The 19982-nt window shown below is 52.5% G+C and overlaps 2 protein-coding genes across 2 annotated transcripts; one reads left to right on the plus strand and one right to left on the minus strand.

Moving 5' to 3' along the window:
- Positions 1-295: 295 nt before the first annotated feature.
- On the plus strand, positions 296-1904 carry LOC311186313 (uncharacterized protein C16orf86; the record flags this gene model as incomplete). The annotated part of the gene is made up of 4 exons (XM_084257241.1): positions 296-400; positions 586-815; positions 1191-1408; positions 1510-1904. The coding sequence occupies 4 exons, from the start codon at positions 296-298 to the stop codon at positions 1902-1904; spliced, it is 948 nt and encodes a 315-aa protein (XP_084113367.1).
- A 4877-nt stretch (positions 1905-6781) lies between these two features.
- Positions 6782-18619, minus strand: GFOD2 (Gfo/Idh/MocA-like oxidoreductase domain containing 2; the record flags this gene model as incomplete). The annotated part of the gene is made up of 2 exons (XM_084256553.1): positions 18355-18619; positions 6782-7680 (listed from the first exon to the last, which is right to left on the minus strand). The coding sequence occupies exons 1-2, from the start codon at positions 18611-18613 to the stop codon at positions 6782-6784; spliced, it is 1158 nt and encodes a 385-aa protein (XP_084112679.1). The 5' UTR covers positions 18614-18619.
- Between the last annotated feature and the right edge of the window lie 1363 nt (positions 18620-19982).

The raw sequence follows: 19982 nt of genomic DNA on the forward strand, positions 1-19982 counted from the left end.
CCGAGACCCCGGAGAGTCCGCGGCGCGGCTCGCGGCTCCTCCCCCGCAAAACCCAGGCAGGGGGCTCACACGAGCAGTTTGGCCGCCTGCAGCTACAACCGACGGGTTCCTGTTGCCAGGCAACAGTGGTTTCCGTACCTGAGGTCAGGGGCCAATGCCCTTGGCGCAAAGTCTTCTGGGGCTTGTAGTTCCCGCTGAGCGTGGGGCCGCGCCAGTTTCCCTTGCTACCCACCCAGGCCTTTGCCTCCGGGCCCCTTCCTCAAGCAGCCGGAGGACGCGCTGACCTTGTGCAGTCATGGCCTCAGCAGAGCCCGAGAGGAAACCAGGAGCCCAGGAGGGGCCGCCCCCAGCACCACCACAGCTTGCAGAGGCAATGGGCGGCCGTGTTCAGAGCTCAGAGGTGACTGACCGCTGGGGCCCAAGCTGTGCGACTCAACCTCCTAACTGGCAGGACAGCCTACACCGAAGGGGAGGGGCGTGGGCTGGTGCCTTTTATCCCATTTGGTGTCTAATGTCAAGTGTCTAATGACTGATCCCTTAATCCTCTGCCTGGTCATAAAGACCAGTTACGCTTGTCACCTCTAGTGTCCTGTGACAGGAGACCGGTGCCTGGTGCCAGCCCATGAAGCCTGCTGGACCCAGGGTGAAGATAAGTGCCCCACAGGACCCGTCTCAGAGCCAGCGCTTCAAGAGGGCAGACTCCACTTGGAGGAAGAGAGGCTCAAGCCAGAGGTGGAGGCGTTGGAGGAGAGAGGCCCCAGGCCTATGACCTCCATTGTGAGGCCCAGTCATGGTCCCAAGAGGAAGCCAGTCAAGTGAGGGGGCTTTCAGAGGGAAGGAGTTGCAGGTCTGGGGTGGAAACCCACACCTGACTAGGGTCCCTAAGTCATGTACTCTGGCAGGGTGGTGAATCCCTGTCCTCTGCCACTACCATCGCATCTTACCTCTCTGTCCCTCAAGAGCCCTGGTGGTAGAAACACGAGAAGGAGGGGGTCTCAAGACCTTGTGGAGGATCGAGCTCCATGAGCTCTTGGCTTCTGTCTGGCCTTGGGCCTCACTGACCAGGAAAGGGATAGGAATCTTGGGCCTAGGGTGGTGGGTAGGCAGGGCGATTTCCTGGGCTCAGGGCACAAGAGCCAAGACTGGAGGCTGGCTCCTCAGGCCTCCTGTCCCTGGCTCTGGTCCCCCAGCCTCCCAGGGCCTAGCCACCAAGCCCATCTTAGGACTGAAGCTGAGCTGCCACCGGGGCTACCGCTGCAGAGGGAGGAGCCAGAAGGTAGCCAAAGTGAGCCCTCACCATCAGCTAAACAGCACAAAAAATCCAAGAAGCGCAAGAGTCTGGGAGCCCCAGTGCTTCCAGCGGTGGCCAGCACAGCATCAGCACCCTCGGAAACCTTGGGTCTGGAGCGTGAGTGGCAGCCCCTGGCCTTCCCTTTTCCCCCTGCCTGCTTGGCCCCGACATGACGCAGCCTGGTACTCCAGCCCCTGCCCTACCCCCGGTCCTTGCAGGAAAGGCCCAGCGGCTGCGCCCCCTGTACCAGTACATCAACTACTGCAATCCTGAGCTGAACCAGGCAGGGGAGGGGGACAGGGAGGCCGAGGTGGACTTAGAGCCTGAGTCGGAGTTGGCCCTGGCCCCTGAGGAGGCGGCTGTGGAGCAACTACAGGTCTTGCTGCCCATCGCAGGTGAGCTGGGCTCAGGCCTCACTGTGCCCTGCACCACTACATTCCTGGCCCCCACCCAGGGACAGGAGGCTGGAGAGGAGCCTGGGGGTTTGCCCAACCTGGGGGTCAGCGGCTGCCTCAAGGCTGAGGTGGATAAGTCAACCCAGGTGGACATCGACAAGATGCTGAGCGTCTGTGCTGCCCCTCTCGTACCCCCACTTTCTCCTCAATACAAGTGACTGGCTCCCCTCCCCCCAGTTCTGAGCCACAGCGGCGGGCTGTGGGCCTAGGCCCTCGGTGGAGGGGGCAATTGGGCCGCTACTTGGAATCTTGGACTAGTTGAAAATAAATGTTTTTTTCTTTGTGATTCCTCAAGTAAGAAGCCTGAAGAGGGAGAGACTGGGAAAGACATCAAATTCCCCAGAGCCGGGGCTGAGGCCCGACTCGTCAGTTGGCTCACCCAGGAGCTTGACAAAAAACACAGATCTGCAAGGCTAGGGTCTGGTTCTGTGCTTCTATGGCTCCCCACTTGAAACTGAGGATCACACAGGCTAACAATGGGGGATGGAGGAGGCGAGGAGGAGGAACCTGGGGCAGGTTGTGGGAAGCAGCTACTTGGCCTTCCTCCCTGTCTCCCAGGAAATAGGGTTGCATCTGGTCTGGCCTTGAGGGGACCAACACTGTGATCCCCTCCGAGGTGGCAGAGTCCCTTTGCCTGCCCCGAGGAGGGCAGCTCTGGGGTGCTCTCCACTTGCTGCCAAGCCACCGCTGGGCTAGACTGTGTCCCCATAGAGCGCCTGGCAGGCCGGGGGCGCTGGGGGAGGAGAACCACTCCCTGAAGCCCTAGGGCCCAGCCACCCCATGACTGCTGGTTCTTGCCCTCAGGGGTCTTTGAGAAGAGGGAGCCAGTGGTGACCATTTTGGAACCCCTCTTACCCTCTGCCTCTGGCCCCCTGCATGTCCCCCAGACACCTCAAATATAGTAATTCCAAGTTAAATGATTTATTTCCCCCCCCATGTCTTTTCCTCCCATATTTCATCTACACAATCATTCAAGCTACAACCATTGGTGTCACCCCAGACCCTGCTCTATTCTATTTGTTGACCCCCACAAGCTAATCAGGCTGGGGAATCTACCCTCTCAGACTGACACAGACCCCACAGTTTGCACCTTTGTCTGGCCCACCTGTAGAGTTTGAGTTTCCTGGCCTGTGATCTCTTGCCCCACCAACCCACCCAGTGATCCTGCTACACACACCCCTGAACCCCAGCCTGTGCTGCTCCCCCTCTGGCACCCTGCTCCACTTGCCCCAGCTGCCTTAAAACTTTTCAGTGGCTCCCTATAGTTCCCTGACCAGCTGCGCCTTTCCTGACCTCCACTCTCTGCTAAAAGACCTTTATTCCTCCCCGCCCCCGCCAGAACACACCTTCCCTTGAAGACTGGGGTACCCTGCTTCCGGCAGAGCCACCAGTGTTGCCCTGCAGCTAGCATCCCCAGAGGGTCATGGTGGGTTGTCACCACCTTCAGACTGAATCGAGTGCCCTGTCATGTCATTTATCCCCCACCTGGCAGGTGTATCCTGGCTGTCACCCCAGATCCATCCTGTTCTTTGTCCCTTCCCCGTTCTGCCCTTCATGCTGCTGTGCAAGCAACCGCTCTGAAGTGTCAGGCTGAGACTCCTCCCTGCCTTACACCCCTCCTCACTGCCAACCTGGCCTCCTGATGGCCATGCCCTGTTGTCAACCGCGCCGCCTTCCTACGTGGGACTGGCATCTTCTTTTTTTTTTTTTTAGAGGCATGCTTTATTTATTTGTTTGCTGGTTTGTTTGTTTGTTTTGTTTATACAAGCACTGGGTACAGTCAGAAGTGCGGGAGGGAGGGTGAGAGAATTCACCAGAGCCAGAGCGGGGAGCAGAGCAGGCAGAAGGACCGAAGTACACTGCTGAGGGGAGCAGCAGGCGGCAGGAGAGGTCTGCGCGCCATGTGGGACCCTCCTCCAGTGGCCGGGGAGCAGCCGGGGATCGAACTGGCGCCGCAGAGGCCGCGCGCAGTTTCGCAACCCAGCGCTCAACCGCTGCGCCACCGGGGAGGCCCTGGACTGGCATCTTCTTCAGTAGCTTCATGCCTGGCATACCCTCTGCCTCGAAGGCCACCTAACTCTCTGCTTCAGCCGTCAGCTGGAGGGCTCCCCCTCATTCTTCCTCCCAGAGGCAAGTGGCAGTCACCCCACCTCCTCTCCCCCACAGCCTCCGTTCTCGGCTCTTCTTTGACTTGTTCCTTGAAGCTGGCTGGCTCAACATTTCCCCCTTAGAGCAGCAGTGGCGACTTGTTCCTCTCTGTCACACCCCCTGCTTAGACAAGCATGTCACGTAACAGGCTTCAGGGAATTCTATGACTACCAAGGCCACCGGGAGACCAGGCTGGCCGAGTGGCAGGGGGGAGGGGTGTAAGGCAGGGAGGGGTCTTGCCCTGACATTTTGGAGCGGCAGCCTGGGCAGCGGTGTACGGGGCTGTGAGGAGGCTGCTGCCACTGGCTATGAGGCTAGATTTGGTGGCAGTGTGGGGGCTGGAAAATAAGGAACAGTTGTTCTGGAAGCTTTTTTTTCCTGGTGGCTCAACAGAAAAAGCGAACTGCTCTGTGTCTGGGCTGGAACAGCTGCTTTGACACAAGGAAGAGCCTGAGATTTGGGAAACAAGTTCAGGGAGATGCTACCGCTTCCCTCCAGGAGGGGGCGCTGCAGGACAAGTCTGGAACCAAATCCGCTCTCAACCCCTGGGCCCCAGAACTCCTGCAACTTCTGTGGCCACAGGCAGCTGGGCTACCTCAAGGAAAACCCCTCATTCCTGACAAAGAACTGACCCACAAGATGCACAGTGGATGGAGGGGTTTGCTTGGTCAATTCCTAAATTTAGGAGTGATCTCAACGTCCTAGAAACACACAAAAGGACTGACCTGGAGGGGAGCTGATCTCCCTAGAAGGAAGGGGTGGCCTCTCCTGTTCAGCTCTCCAGCGTCCTGCCAGGTGGGGCTCTCTGCCATCCAAGTCCCAATTCAGGCAACGCTGAGATTTGGCTGCGGAGAGAAGGCCGTCACCTGGGAAGGAACCTGAGCAGAGGGGTGTGATCTGGGCACTCAGACACTGGGGGTCCACAACTGCTGGGGAAAGAGTATTTCAGGGTCAGGTACTGTAGTCAGAGGGCCCTGTCTTGGCTGCTGGTGCTGTCAGTTATAACTTACATGAGGCCAGTAACTTTGCCCCTCTCTGCCTTAGTTTTCTGATCTGAATAATGGGAATATTTATAGTTATAGCTCAGAGTGGTTTGGATATTAAGTGAAGTAAATGTCTACCCTGGGAGCCCAGCATGCAAGCAGCACACCCCAACACAAGCCACTATTATTTTATCTCACAAGGACAATGTTTGAAATCAGGACAACACAGGAAAACAGGCCTGGTGACTCCTGAAGAAGGGGTGCCAAGAGGAAGAGCCTCCCCGAGCCTTTCTCATGCTGGCAAGGAGCCCAGGGCAGGGCAACGCGGGGCTGCTAGAGAAGGGAAGAGTTTGCTCTAGTTGACCTGGCAGAGGGAACAAAAGAGGCGCATGCGTGCTTCCCCACCAGCCACTGCTGACATGGGGACAAACACAGAAAAGAGTTAATAAAAGCATGGCTGGTGACTGGCTGTCTGGCCTGGCCAACTTCCTCTTCATCCTGTCCAGCTGCCCTGGAACCACCCCCCCCCCGCCCCGAACCTCCCTTCCAGGGGGATCTGGTGGACACAACTCCATGGTTCGAGAACAGACACCCCCTCACCCCAATCCCCTCACCTTAATCCCTTGATCCCACCGCCCTCCCAACTTCAGCCCAGCGAAGTACCAAGCTCTCTTCCTCTGACGCAGTGGGCCCAACAGGTCCCCATCAGAAAGTCTTGGGCCCTGTTCTCTGAGTAAAGACTTTTCTCTGGAAGACTCCTGGGATTTGGCCACAGGAAAGAAGTGGGGAGCTGAGGAGGAGCAGTGGCAGCAGCCTGTGCGGCTCACTAGACAGTGAGATCCAGGTTGGGCAGGGCAGGGGCGCCAAGAAACAGAAACAATCTATACCAACAGACAAGCTTTTTGTTATTAAAAAAACCCTCACCAGGGCCTCCCTGGTGGCACAAGGGGTTGGGATGCAGCCTATGAAGCTGTCTGCAGCCACTGCAGCAAGAGTTCGATCCCAGGCCAGGGAGCTACCCACATGGCGCAGCAGACCTCTCCTGACTCGCCCGCTGCTCCCCTCAGCAGTGTATTTCAGTCAGGCTGCCTGTTCTGCTCCCCGCTCTGTCTCTGGTGGGTCCTCTCACCCCCACACCTTTGGGCCTGTACCCCAGTTCTTGTATGCATGAATAAATACATCTTTAAAAAAAAAACCAAAAACCTCACCAAACAACCAGCGACCACAGGTCATGGTGCCATAATTTCTGTTTTATTTATTAACATTTATCAGATGTTCCAGAGCACTCCCTTACCTCCTCTCTGCCAAATCAGCTGCCCTCTGGCCTAGGTCAACAGCCTGAGAGCTCATCAAAGGAAGTGCACCTTCCGCCCAGCCAGGGAAGGGGAGCCTGGAGGCAGGAAGGGCCTAGCTCGTGGGTGGGAGGGTAATGTATATCTCTGAGGGCTGACTTGCTGCCCTCCCCATTCCTGAGATGCCCCAGCCCAGGAAGGGCCTAGAAACAAGACTTCTTGTCATTTCTCCTCAGGCCTGAAGAATCGGCCAAGCTGGTCCTTGCTGTGCTTTCTCATCCGGGTAGGACCATAAATCAGGCTGGAAGAATCCCTCAAGTCAAGCTTTTGCTGCCACGCTCACCAGTGTTAACATGCAGAGACCCCGCTCAGCCTGTGCACATCGTGCGAGCCCTTTCAGCCACCACAGGCGCGTCACGGCCATCTGCGTGAATGGTCCCACAGGTGAAACAAGCTGCTGAAGAGGGCATTTTCCCAGGGCCGGGCTGGCTGTGGCCTCACCCAGACTCTGGCCCAAGTGGGCTTGTTAAATCAAAGACACTGCGCAAGAGGCAAGACCTCCCATCCAGCTCCTGGGCCCCTTGGCCCCACGGCAGGAGCCCACGAGCCGGCTCACTGGTTATTCCGCTGGAGCGCCTCACACAGGTTCTGGTTGGCATCGGGCTCCTCTGTCAGCACCTCCACAGTCTCCCACTCCCCAGATCGGCTCGACCTTTTGATGGCATCCACCACGCTCTGCATGTACAGCCCGTCCTCGAACGAGGCGGCCATGGAGACAGGGGTGTGGTCCCACGTGCGGCGGTCCCCCTGCCCCTGGAAGGACTGGCGCAGGGCCTGCACCATGTAGACCATGCCCTTCAGGTAGAGCAGCGGCACGTCCTGCAGCCCCTGCTCGGGCAGCCCTGTGTCCATGGCCAGCGAGTCCCTCAGCAGCAGCTCCTCTTGCGTGGCGGAGTTCTTTTGCCCATAGAGGTCAGCTCCCCTGGCTACCAGGCGTCCCGCGGAGCCCACCACCATGACCTCGTGCACAAAGGCGCCCGGCATGTTGAAGTTGAGTGTTACTGTGCTGCACACCCCCCCACCCATGAGCATCTGGAAGAAACAGAAGTCATCGCTGGTGACGTGCCGGATGCCCCGGATGGCCGCATTCTGCCTCACGAAGGTCTTGAGCAGCCCGTGCACCTTCTCTGCTCTCCGGCCAGTCAGGTGGGTCAGCAGGTCCACAATGTAGGTGCCCATGGTGTGCAGACCCCCGCCGCCCATGAGCTCATCGCAGATCCAGCCGTAGCTGGGACTGAGCAGGCTGCCGGAGTAGACACGGGCGTCGCAGATCATCACGGCCCCCACGTACTGCTCGGCGATCAGCTGCTTCATGCGCACGAAGGCCGGCAGGAAGCGCAGCACGTTCCCCACCAGGCTCATCAGCTGCGGGTAGTAGCGCGAGGCCGTCACCATCCGGAAGGCATCCACTGACGACGCCGCCTTCTCACAAACCACATTCTTCCCAATTCCTGAGAATGAGACATAACAGGAAATCTCAAAGTGCCAGGGGTTTACGTTGGGGAGAAAAACACCTCACTTGTTGAAGACAGATGGATTCAGGAAAGTCTCCTCTGACAAGAGGAAAGGGGACTCAGCCAGGGATGAAAATGGCACCCGGTCAATGACTAGGAAAGTTCTTAAGAAACAATAAGGGGAGAGAGCGAGCTCTTTAGTGGAGGCAGAAGGCGCAGGCCGCAAGCGGGGAGTCGGGAGGAGTGGTGCGAAGCGGTTACACTATGCGTCACTGTGGCCAGGCTGTGGTGACCACCCAACTCCAGCCTGGACATGACTGGGATGGTACTTCTAGATGTGATTAACGTGGAGGGCAGCAGATGTTAGAGCAGATTACCCTCAACAACGTGGGCATGTGTCGCCTACCAGCCGAAGGCCTTATGATAAAGGCCTCCCGGAAGAGGAGGCGATTCCTCCACCAGGCTCAACTCAATTCTGCCTCCAAACTCTTGCTGGCAGAATTTCCTCTGTTGGCCTGTCCTGCTGATTTCAGATTTGTTAGCTCCCATAATCACATGAACCAACTCCCCTCTAAATACATGGTATTGGTTCTGTTTCTTTGGAGAACACCATCTAATTCAGGTGGGCTGGAGAGGTGGGCCTGCTTCTGGCTAGGCCTCTGTACTTTTGTGCATTTATTATTAATGAGGCAACAGACTCTAAGCTACATGCTAGGGGGTGGGCGTTGAAGTCTCATTGTAACTGCAGAAAGGGCTCCAAGATGCCCTGCAGATTGCTCTCTGAAAACATTGGCTCACAACTTAGTGTAGTCAAAAGGGCAGAAAATGCTCTGCTCCAAGGAGTGAAAACATCCTCTCTGCCCTCATGCCTACTCTGAGTGCGCTGAAGCTGACACGTATGCGCGGGCAAAATAGAGCTGGACAAAGTCCCGAAGAGAGACCTAGACGACCAAGCAGCTTTCACACAGGAAACCGAAGGATTAACACTCTATGTTTTCTGGTGAAAGTTCATGAGCGTATGAGCAGCCACAAGACAATACCACCTGGGGGGCTCCTGCCAACTTGGGAGCAGTTCAAGCAGAAGGAAGTCCTGTACCTTCAATAGAAAACTTACAAAGCCCCAGAAGCAGAATGAACTAGACACACAGATTCACAGTGATGGCAAGGTGGGGAAGGGTGAAGACTCTGTTAGTCCATTGCTCAAGTCTTTTTTTTTTTCTTTTTAAAGATTTATTTATGTATTTATACAAGCACTGGGTACAGTCAGAAGCGTGGGAGGGTGACAGAATTCACCAGAGCCAGAGCGGGGAACAGAATAGCCAGACTGACAAAATACACTGCTGAGGGGAGCAGCGGGCGGCAGGAGAGGTCTGTCACAACATGTGGGACCCTCACCAGTGGCCGGGGATCGAACCGGCGCTGCTGAGGCTGCCCGCAGCTTCACAGCCCAGCGCTCAACCGCTGCGCCACCAGGGGAGGCCCTAGTCCATTGCTCAATTCTACATACATTGCCCATGGTGGGAGGCTCAAATGCCACTGCCCCAATTCCCCAAATCCGAGGATTCTTGAGAGGACATGCTTAAGGTCTAGTGGGAGCATAGGGCAAGTGTCCCCTGCAGAGGGAAGGATCGGGGAAGACTACAGGGGAGTGACAATGGGGCTATTTAAAGGGAGCAGATGTGCAGAGGGGGAAGGGATCCGTAGAGGGGGAAGGGCATGTGCAGAGGTACTGAGGCAGGAAAGGGACAAGTGGTGGCCGTGGCAGAAAATGGACATTCGAGGTGGAGGGATAGGTACGGGGACGGAGCTCTAGATATTTCTCTCCTAAATCTTCCCCATCTCAGTCAGTGGCAACTCCGTTCTTCCACTTCCTTGAGCCAGAGTCACCACCGTGGTCACCTTTCACAGCTTACAGGGAACAACAGAAAACTTTATAGAAATGACTGCTGTCAGACACGAGGAATGTGCTCGAGGGCGTCGACTGCTCAGGAAGGGCCCTTCATTGGGACTGGGCTCAAGCTTTGGGGCCTGACATCTGGGTTCAAATGCTGGTTCTTTCATTTCATTGCTGAATAACCCGGGACATTTCTAAGCATCCCTGGGCTTCAGTACACTGTAAAATGAGAATCACGTCTACCTAGCAGGGCAGAAGAAACGCTAAGTCAGACGAGGCAGCGCATGCCAAGCACCATGCCCAGCTCTGCCCTGTCAAGGACAAGGTTATTACCACAACTGTAGGGGAGACACAGCAGATGCCAGAAACAAACAGAAAAGAAGGGTCCATTGTGGCTTAGACTGCAAGACTCACAAAGAAGCTACATTTTCCAGGTCAATAATTTTGATGTTTGGTATCTTAATTTGATTTAAGGAAAAACAAAGGCGTTTTAGGGGGTGGGAGAAGAAAAATACAGTTTTAATATCAACATGAACATGGATGATTTTCCTATCATATGTGCTATTTGTCAGGCTTCTCTGCGAGTTAGGCCCAGCCTACCCTTTGGAAGTTCTCACCCTGAGAAAGATCACAGGGGATAATCTAGTGTCTTTAGTCTAGTGTCTAAGCTCCCCTCTCACTTTCTGCTTCTAGTCTGACTCCCTGACCCTTAAGAACCCCACAGAGCATGTCATTTGCACATATGGGGAGGTCTGAGGCCTGAACCCCCAGAAAGGTGAACCTCCGTAGTATGGAGGAAGAAATGTTGGTCTGTGCCTATGACATAATTCTATCTCGTTACTTGACAAAACTCTTAAATCTCCTGTGCTTTTCTAAATAATATAAAGGTTTCCCACAGGTGCTGGCAGGACAACAGGAAAATAGTCAAGCGTCACATGCCCAGGGTAGGGAGCCACGTGGGCAGAGCAGGGGGCCCCTAAGGAGAGGGGAGGTGTCCAGCAGGGCACCTGTGAGGGAGTAACCCCTAACCGCTGGCACTATGTCCTTTTGAAGGGTCTCTGATACTTCCCCACACAAGTGGGATTTCAAGGTTAGTGACGGTGAACCCCATGCTGGGTAAGGATCTGGCTGCCTGGCTGTAGACCCCAGATCTCTGCCCAAGGAAGGAAGAAGGAAATCAGGTCCTCAGATACAAACACCCCATCTCAGAGCTGCAGCACCCGGATGCTTCCTTCAGTGACTGCTCACAGCACGGCCTGGAGTAGGCACTGCAGTGTGCGGCACTGCAATGTGGGGAGAAAAAGGACTTTTGTGGATGCTGGGTGTCTGGTGGTGATAAAACTAGGCTAAAGAATCTGTTTCATGCCCCAAGAGGTCAAGGAAGGGGGAGAGAACTCCTTTCTTGAGCTAGAACATTCAGCTTTCGCATTTAGGATCATAGTATTATCAGTGTGGGAACTAAAGGCCAGCCTGTTAAACAGGCGCCTGGGGCCAGCTGCGCAAGGTCCTCACACCTTTAGGAAGGCCGGGGTGGCTAGATAAGTTTATCTAGCTTCCCTGTTAGGAAGTCCAAGGAAAGATTAAGAGAAGCTGAAAATGGCCTTCTATCTCCAGGGAATGGCGAAAGCATGGAAGTTGAGTGTTTCACAGCTCAGATTTTCTGGAGGGCGAAAGAGTTTCAAGCTGTGTGCCTCTCTCCAGCTCAGACTCCCAGATCAGCCTGGAGTGAAGCTGGGCCAGAGCCAGAAAGCTGCCGACACCTCTGTCCTGGAAGCACACCATGCTTCCCACCCTGGGGAGAAGGCCATTTCAGCTTTCTTTTAGCACTACGTAAGTGATTTCAAACAGCAGGGGAGACAGGCAGCCCAAGAAGAGTGGCCTCTTCTGTTTGTTTTTATAAGATCTGGGGATTTTATTTTTCAAACAACAAAAAGGTGCGGCTGCTAGAAAACGATCCACTACTTTCCCAGGTGCAGGTCCATGTTACCAGGTGCAGGTCCATGTTAGCCCCCTGGGTCACCCCAGCACCTGAGCACATTTGCAAATGACTTCATTCAACCAGTGTGCCAGGCCCTGTGCTAAGCACTGGGGACACGACAGTGGGCGAGGTCTGCACCTTCAGACAACTAGCTTAGTGGGAGACACAGCCATTCATCAAATTATCATCAAATCAATGTAGACAGGCACTGTGACAAGAGCAATGAAGATGATCTAAGCGGTAATATGAGAGCAGGGAGCAGGACCTGATAAGGCCTGGGGGTTGGGGAAGGCGTCCCAAGGGCCTGGAGTTTTGGGGACTTAGTTATCTGGGTCAGGCCGCTTGCGGAATGATTGTTTATCGCAAGAGCCCATGGGAAAAGCTTGGCAAACTTAATGTTTTTCTAATGAAGCACACAATGCTAAGAACTGGGCATAGAAACCCACCTTTTAGTAACAAATTTATGAAAACATTCAACTATGCCAAAGATGTTGGGACACTTTGCATATTAAAACACATTTTTCTGAATCATTCCGAACCGAGAAAGAAAACATATTAGGACCCTTCTCTCGACTTAAAAGAATTCATAGGGGGCTTCCCCGGTGGCGCAGCGGTTGAGCTCTGGGTTGCGAAGCTGCCCGCAGCCTCTGCAGTGCCGGTTCAATCCCCGGCTGCTCCCCGGCCACCGGAGGAGGGTCCCACATGGCGCGCAGACCTCTCCTGCCGCCCGCTGCTCCCCTCAGCGGTGTACTTCGGTCCTTCTGCCTGCTCTGCTCCCCGCTCTGGCTCTGGTGAATTCTCTCGCCCTCCCGCGCTTCTGACTGTACCCAGTGCTTGTATAAATAAATAAATAAATCTTAAAAAAAAAAAAAATAAATAAAGTATATCTATAAAAAAAAAAAAAAAAAAAGAATTCATAGGCAAGCTTTAAGGATGAAATCTAAGGTGGAAAAAAGATGAGAAAAATGGTTAAACAAAAGAAAACAAGATGCCCCAGAAAGAGTTATGACATAAAAAGTGTTTTCTAGAGGACAAGTCCAAGAGTGAATTTTAGAAAAAACTAATGAGAGTAAGAAACACTCTTTATGGCCTTAGAAGTGAGGTAAAAATATAATGATCTGACAAGCTGAGGAAATGTCTACAGCACTGAGACTTAGTGCAACATAACCTCAGCATTCCTGGATCTCAGTTCCTGGAAGTGAAAATGACGACCTTGACCACGTCAGGGGTTCAAGATCTTTAGCGCGCATCAGGGCCACGGGGAAGGCTTGTGCAAGCACAAACTGCTGTGCCTTCCCTGTGGGGATTCAGAAGGTCGGGGACAGGGGCTGAGAAATTGGGTTTATCACAGTGCCCAGGTGAGGCCGTGTTGCCGGTCCTAGGACCACACTGTGAGAACTGCTGGGCTAGAGCTCTCTGCACAGTGCCTGCGGCCTGACCTCCACAACTGCGTGCCAGAATACGGCAGTCCTGAGTGGGGCGAACCGTTTTAGAACAGTCTGTCATATGTGTCCTTGCGCCTCACATTGTTGTTTGTCTGTATCTGAGTCTTAGCTTTTATAGTGTTTAGCAGGGAGCAGTGTGAGAAGGATCCCTGTAAGGATCCCTGACTAAACAGAGGCTTTAGAAGACTGTGATCAACTTCTCACAGCTTCAAGATCTGAAAACGCTGATTTAAAATTAAGAGTACGGGGCCTCCCTGGTGGCTCAGGGGTTAAGTCTCAGCACTATCACGCTATCCCCAGCCACTGCAACATGAGTTTGAGCTCTGGCCAGGGAGCTACCCACATGGGGCAGCAGACCCCTTCTGTCTCCCTGCTGCTCCCCTCAGCAGTGTATTTCAGTCAGTCTGCCTGTTCTGCTCCCCACTCTGTCTCGGGTGAATCCTCTCACCCCCCTACACCTGTGCCCTATACCCAAGTTCTTGAATGCATAAACTTAAAAAAATAATAAAATAAAACAAATCTTTAAAAAATAAAACTAAGAATATGTCAACAGCTAAATAGTTAATGTCTTTTTTTCCAACTCTACAATGTGGATCTAAAGCTTCTATCTTCAATGAAAAACAAGAGACACAGCCCCAACAACAGAAAAAAGAAAAGACCTTTGTGGTAGAAAAAGAGAAAAACGGGCCTCCCCGGTGGCGCAGCGGTTGAGCGCTGGGTTGCGAAGCTGCCTGCAGCCTCTGTAGCCGGTTCGATCCCCGGCTGCTCCCTGGCCACCGGAGGAGGGTCCCACATGGTGAGCAGACCTCTCCTGCCGCCCGCTGCTCCCCTCAGCAGTGTACTTCGGTCCTTCTGCCTGCTCTGCTCCCCGCTCTGGCTCTGGTGAATTCTCTCACCCTCCCACGCTTCTGACTGTACCCAGTGCATGTATAAACCAAACTAACAAACAAATAATAAATAAATAAATAAATAAATAAATAAATAAATAAGACATGCCTCTAGAAAATTTAAAAAAAAAAAAAAAAAAAGAAAAAGAGAAAAACATACTCTCAAGCAAACATAAATTCCTATGTGGGAATACAGTTAAGTGCACTGGCAGTGAGCCTAAGGATACCGACGCTGAGGACTTTTAATATGTCACGTTTTTGCAGCTCTCAGTCCCTGTGCCTGCTATCCTTCTGTCCATCTACTCCAAGTATAAGACCCAGACGCTGCCAGGGGCCTGCTTTCAAGACATTAATTTATTTATTTTTTTTTTTTAAACTTTTTTTTTTTAATAGAGGCATGTTTATTTATTTATTTATTACATTTGTTTGTTTGTTTTGTTTATACATGCACTGGGTACAGTCAGAAGTGCGGGAGGGTGAGAGAATTCACCAGAGCCAGAGTGGGGAGCACAGCAGGCAGAAGGACCGAAGTACACTGCTGAGGGGAGCAGCGGGCGGCAGGAGAGGTCTGCGCACCATGTGGGATCCTCCTCCGGTGGCCGGGGAGCAGCCGGGGATCGAACTGGCGCCGCAGAGGCCGCGGGCAGCTTCGCAACCCAGCGCTCAACCGCTGCGCCACCGGGGAGGCCCTCAAGACATTAATTTAAACAAGGTCCACCAACCTGCAGAAATGTTTTCTAAGACGACTTAGAAAGCTAGTCCCATTCTGAAGTTACATTCAGCTCACTGAACATTTACCTAATAAATATCCAGAGGAGAATCTTATTTTTTGAATGAAATTCATTTAATCAAATCTGCTCTTTTGCTTTCCTCTGTCATGTGCTGGTGCTGGAAGGTTGTTGTGTATCATCTAGGAAGGCGAGTAGGCAGGAACTAATACTTCTCTTTCACAGGAGCGAGCCCACAGAGGTTGAGGGGGACAGAAATAGGAGCCAGGAGTATGGTCTGACGTCAAGGTCAGTTGGTTGCTCTGCCTACGGCAGTTCCCACCCGCACACCAATTTTTTTTGGAAAACTGGAGGCGTTTTCCTGGCTTCTTCCATATATGTTGAAGTCATGTCAGGACTCTCAAAAAAAAAAAAAAAAAAAAGTGAAAGGGCCTTCCCAGTGGCACAGCGGTTGAGTGAGATGGGTTGCAAGGCTGCCTGTGGCCTCTGCAACACCGGTTCAATCCCCGGCTGCTGGGCGAGGGTCCCACATGGCGCGCAAACCTCCCCTGCCACCCGCTGCTCCCCTCAGCAGTGTACTTCGTCAGTCTGCCTGTTCTGTTCCCTACTCTGGCTCTGGTGAATTCTCTCACCCTCCCGCACTTCTGACTGTACCCAGTGCTTATATAAATAGATAAATCTTTAAAAAAAAAATAATAATAAAGTAAAAGCACACAGAGTGAGCTTCAGGGTCACCAGTCTCAGCAACTCCTTTTGGCCCTGAGTGGGCAGTGCCTGAGGGTAGGTCCCACTGACATGGGCTTCCCCAACTCCACCGAGGTGGCCCTGAGGTTATGTACTTGCAACAACAGACAAGAAGCCTCATTCACACCCTCCTCCTCATGAGAGCAGAGATGCGGAAAGAGGGCAGATGGCACTTCTTCACTAAGAGCTGGGACACAAGACCCAGAAGGCTCTGGTCATCCCTGTGCTTCCTGTTTATTTTATTTTATTTTATTTTATTTTATTTTATTTTATTTTATTTTATTTTATTTTTTTTAAATAGAGGCATGTTTTTATTTATTTATTTGTTTGTTCGTTTGTTTTTGTTTATACATGCACTGGGTACAGTCAGAAGCGCGGGAGGGTGAGAGAATTCACCAGAGCCAGAGCGGGGAGCAGAGCAGGCAGAAGGACCGAAGCACACTGCTGAGGGGAGCAGCGGGCGGCAGGAGAGGTCTGCGCGCCATGTGGGACCCTCCTCTGGTGGCCGGGGAGCAGCCGGGAATCGAACCGGCACTGCAGAGGCTGCGGGCAGCCTTGCAACCCAGCGCTCAACCGCTGCGCCACCGGGGAGGCCCGCTTCCTGTTTATTTTAAATGGCCCAAAGTCCAGTGTTTCTCCATACCAGGAACCCAAAAACTACAGGCTTGTGGCCAAAGAACCATGGGGTTTCCTTTTTCTTCCTGCACGAGCTGGAAAAGGTCTCTGTGGTGACCCTAAAATTTAAGAAGACCGGGCCTCCCTGGTGGTGCAGGTGATTGAGCGCTGCAGTGTGAAGCTGTCCACAGTCTCTGCAGCGCAGGTTCGATACCTGCCAGCCAGCGAGGATCCCACATGGCGCAGCAGACCTCTCCTGTCTTGCCCGCTGCTCCCCTCACCAGTGTATTTGTCAGTCTGTCTGTACTGCTCCCTGCTATGTGTCTGGTGACTCCTCTCACCCCCCAACACCTCTGGCCTACATCCCAGTTCTTGTGCATAAATAAATAAATCTTTTTTTAAAAAAAAGAAAGATTCATGTTCTTGCTCACTTCAATGTATACTGATTCTTCACAACTCTTATCTCCAGAACAAGAGAGGGACAACTAGCAGAGCCTTGGAGGCTCCACCATGGCTGTGGCAGGAGGTCGAGGTCAGCCTCCTGGTGTACTGGTCCCTGGACACCAAAATTTCTGACGGCATGGTTGTGTGTTACTCCTCACCTCTTCCTCAACTGTGAAATTCAAAGGGCTCTGAGCTGGCACTGCCTTGAATGTCCAGAAAGACATCAGGACAGTACCTGTACACCGTGGCATAAAAAGAAAATCACTAGGTGAATGTTTACTGGTTAATTTTCCTATTAAATTGGATTTTGATTTGTATAAGATGTAGAAAAGAATTTATCTACAGTTGACAGCAAAGAGAAGCTCGACAGGAACTGCAGCACAGCTCAGCAGACCCCGCCTAGCCAGGGGCAGGCGGCAGCCGAGCCAAGTGCTTCCCGAGGGAGCAGAGACGTGAGCAGGCTGTCCCGCTAATCCTGCTAGGGAAAACCAGTGGCGTGAGAGCCTTCCTGACCACTGGCATAAAAGATCGCAAGTTTGGCAGGAAGGGTGTGTGCTCCGTCTAGTCAAGGACTGAGAAAACAGGGAAACGGCAGCCTCGGTACACACCCTCCTCGCCTTTCCGTGGTGCTGCATGATACGGAAATGGAAGAACAAATGCATCAATCACAACCAGCTTCCCAGGTCTTCCAACTCTGACTTCACAGAGGCAAGCTTTACATTCTTGAAATATAATCCCCTGTGGCAGGCCAGCTCTGAAAGTATTTCCTTAAATTTTGCTCAGAGAGTGCCTCCCTAGTGGCACAAGGGGTTAAGCACAGCACTGGGAAGCAATCTGCAGCCTCTGCAGCATGAGTTCAATCCTCGGCTGACCGGGGAGCAACCCACATGGCGCAGCAGACCTCTCCTGCCTTGTCCGCTGCTCCCCTCAGCAGTGCAATTCAGTAGATCCGCCTGTTCTGCTCCCCACTCTGTCTCTGGTAAATCCTCTCACCCCCCGCACTTCTGGTCTGTACCCCAGTTCTTGTATGAATAAATCTTTTTAAAAACAATTCTGGGGCCTCCCCTGGTGGTACAGCAGTTGAGCGCTGGGCTGCGAAGCTGCCCGCAGCCTCTGCAGCGCCGGTTCGATCCCCGGCCACCAGTGAGGGTCCCACATGGCACGCAGACCTCTCCTGCTGCCTGCTGCTCCCCTCAGCAGTGTACTTCGTCAGTCTGCCTGTTCTGCTTCCCGCTCTGGCTCTGGTGAATCCTCTCACCCTCCCGTGCTTCTGACTGTACCCAGTGCTTGTATAAATAAATAAAGAAATCTTAAAATAAATAAATAAATAAATAAACCAGTTAGCACTCCCACCAACAGTGCAGGAGAGTTCCTTTAAAAAAACAAAAAAAGGGCCTCCCTGGTGGCGCAGCGGTTGAGCGCTGAGTTGCGAAGCTGCCCGCAGCCTCTGCAGCGCCGGTTCGATCCCCGGCTGCTCTCCGGCCACCAGAGGAGGGTCCCGCATGGCGCGCAGACCTCTCCTGCCGCCCGCTGCTCCCCTCAGCAGTGTGCTTCGGTCCTTCTGCCTGCTCTGCTCCCTGCTCTGGCTCTGGTGAATTCTCTCACCCTCCCGCGCTTCTGACTGTACCCAGTGCTTGTATAAATAAATAAAAATAAATCTTAAAAAAAAAAAAAAACCAAAAAAAAAAACAAAACAATTCTGCTCAGGGATTTGCTTACGGGAGCCACCCAGGCCTTTGCTCCCACAGTCGTCAGACCGCCCCCCCCCCCCAACATGAACTCCCCGACACTGCTCCAGGGGTGAATGATGTCCCAGGGTACTGTTCCCGCAGACCCAAGCCCAAGAAGGAACAGTAAGGGCCAGGAGAGCAGTGACGCTCATGTTCTACACAGAGGGAGACATGTGCTGTCGTTGCTACGGCCTGACCGTTCATACCTAGAGCCTTCACAGATATCTGCCGGGTCAGTGGAGGGGGGATGTTGATGCACACCAGGTCCACGTCTTGATGCAGCAAGACGTCATCGGTCCGGCTGGTGTAGAAGGCGATGTCCATCTCCTCAGCGAGCTGCTTTGCTTCCTCCTCAGTCTTCCCCCACAACGCCTCCACGGTGAAGCCCTCTGCCCTCAGCAGTGGGACCAGAACTCGGGCGGAGCTGCCCGTCCCAAACACACCGACTCCTGGGAGCATCTTCATGCCGGCTTCTCTGATCACCAGCTCATCTCCTCACGAGAGCCTCCAGCATGCACACGGCCGCCCCACAGTCCTGGTCAGACATGACTCCTGGAATAGCAAGCATCACACTGGCTTTTAGTGGAAGGCACATTCCACAGAGGCTACTTTCTAAGCTTATTTGGAAGCCAACGCCTTCTGTCACAAAAGCAAAATGAAATACTGCTCCAAAGCAACAAGCTGCAGGACCTTCTCTCACAGAGACCTAAGGACCCCAGCAACATCTACCTACTTAGGGAAGAAAAAATGAAAATTGGGTAATGCCTGGCTCAAATTCCTGTTGCATTACTTAACTTTCTGTGTGATTATTCCAACCTCTAACTCTCAGGGCCGTAAGTACAAAAGTTCACAATAATACATGACAAAGAGAAAAGGGGAAAAACAAAAACCAGTAAAAGAGGAAGGAGAACTATTTGGTGCCATACAGATTATAACTCAGAGCTTTGTGGCAGTAAGCACAGTACAAAGTCGCAAAACAAAAAAACATCAAAACAACGTTTTCCAACTACTGAACTGACAACAAGGATTTTTAATATGATTTTTGTTTCTGTATATGAATATTCATAGTGGGCCTCCCTGTGGCCTAGGAGTTAAGTCTCAGTGCTATCTCCGCTAAGGCCTGAGTTCGATCCTCGGCCAGGGAGCTACCCACACACGGCGTAGCAGACCTCTCCTGTCTCCCTGCTGCTCCACTCAGCAGTGTATTTCAGTGGATCTGCCTGTTCTGCTCCCCACTCTGTCTCTGGTGAATCCTCTCACTACTCACACCTATGTCCTACATTTCAGTTCTTCTACACAAAAATAAACAAAATCTTAAAAAAAAAGAATATTCATAGCAATATTGACTATGATGATGAAAAACTGGGAGATGATCTAGATTTCATTGACAGTAGTGGGTTAGAGAAATAACACTATGGAGCCACTGAAAACCACAAGTTCAAAGGCCGTCAAAGACTTGATCATCATAGTTACTGAAAAGGGGGGAAGCAAAACAATATCTGAAATATGGAATCAATTTCATGTTAACACAAAAAAGTGCATAAAAAGCAATCTGTATACAAATACACAAGGATATCTGAATCTATAAAATATCCAGAAATATTCCACACCTAAAAGTAGAACCATGATCCGCCTGTTCTGCTCCCCACTCTGTCTCTGGTGAGTGTCCCTTCACCCTCCCCCTCCCCGCACCTTTGGCCTATACCCCAGTTCTTATATGCATAAACAAATAAAAATAAATCTTTTAAAACATGGTAGAACAACCGGATTACATCTGAATTTGTTGATTACTTAGGATGATGGGATTATGGATGGTTTTTGGTTTTTGAACTTT

This window comes from Talpa europaea (assembly GCF_964194135.1).
Source record: "Talpa europaea genome assembly, chromosome: 16".
Classification (NCBI taxonomy): domain Eukaryota; kingdom Metazoa; phylum Chordata; class Mammalia; order Eulipotyphla; family Talpidae; genus Talpa; species Talpa europaea.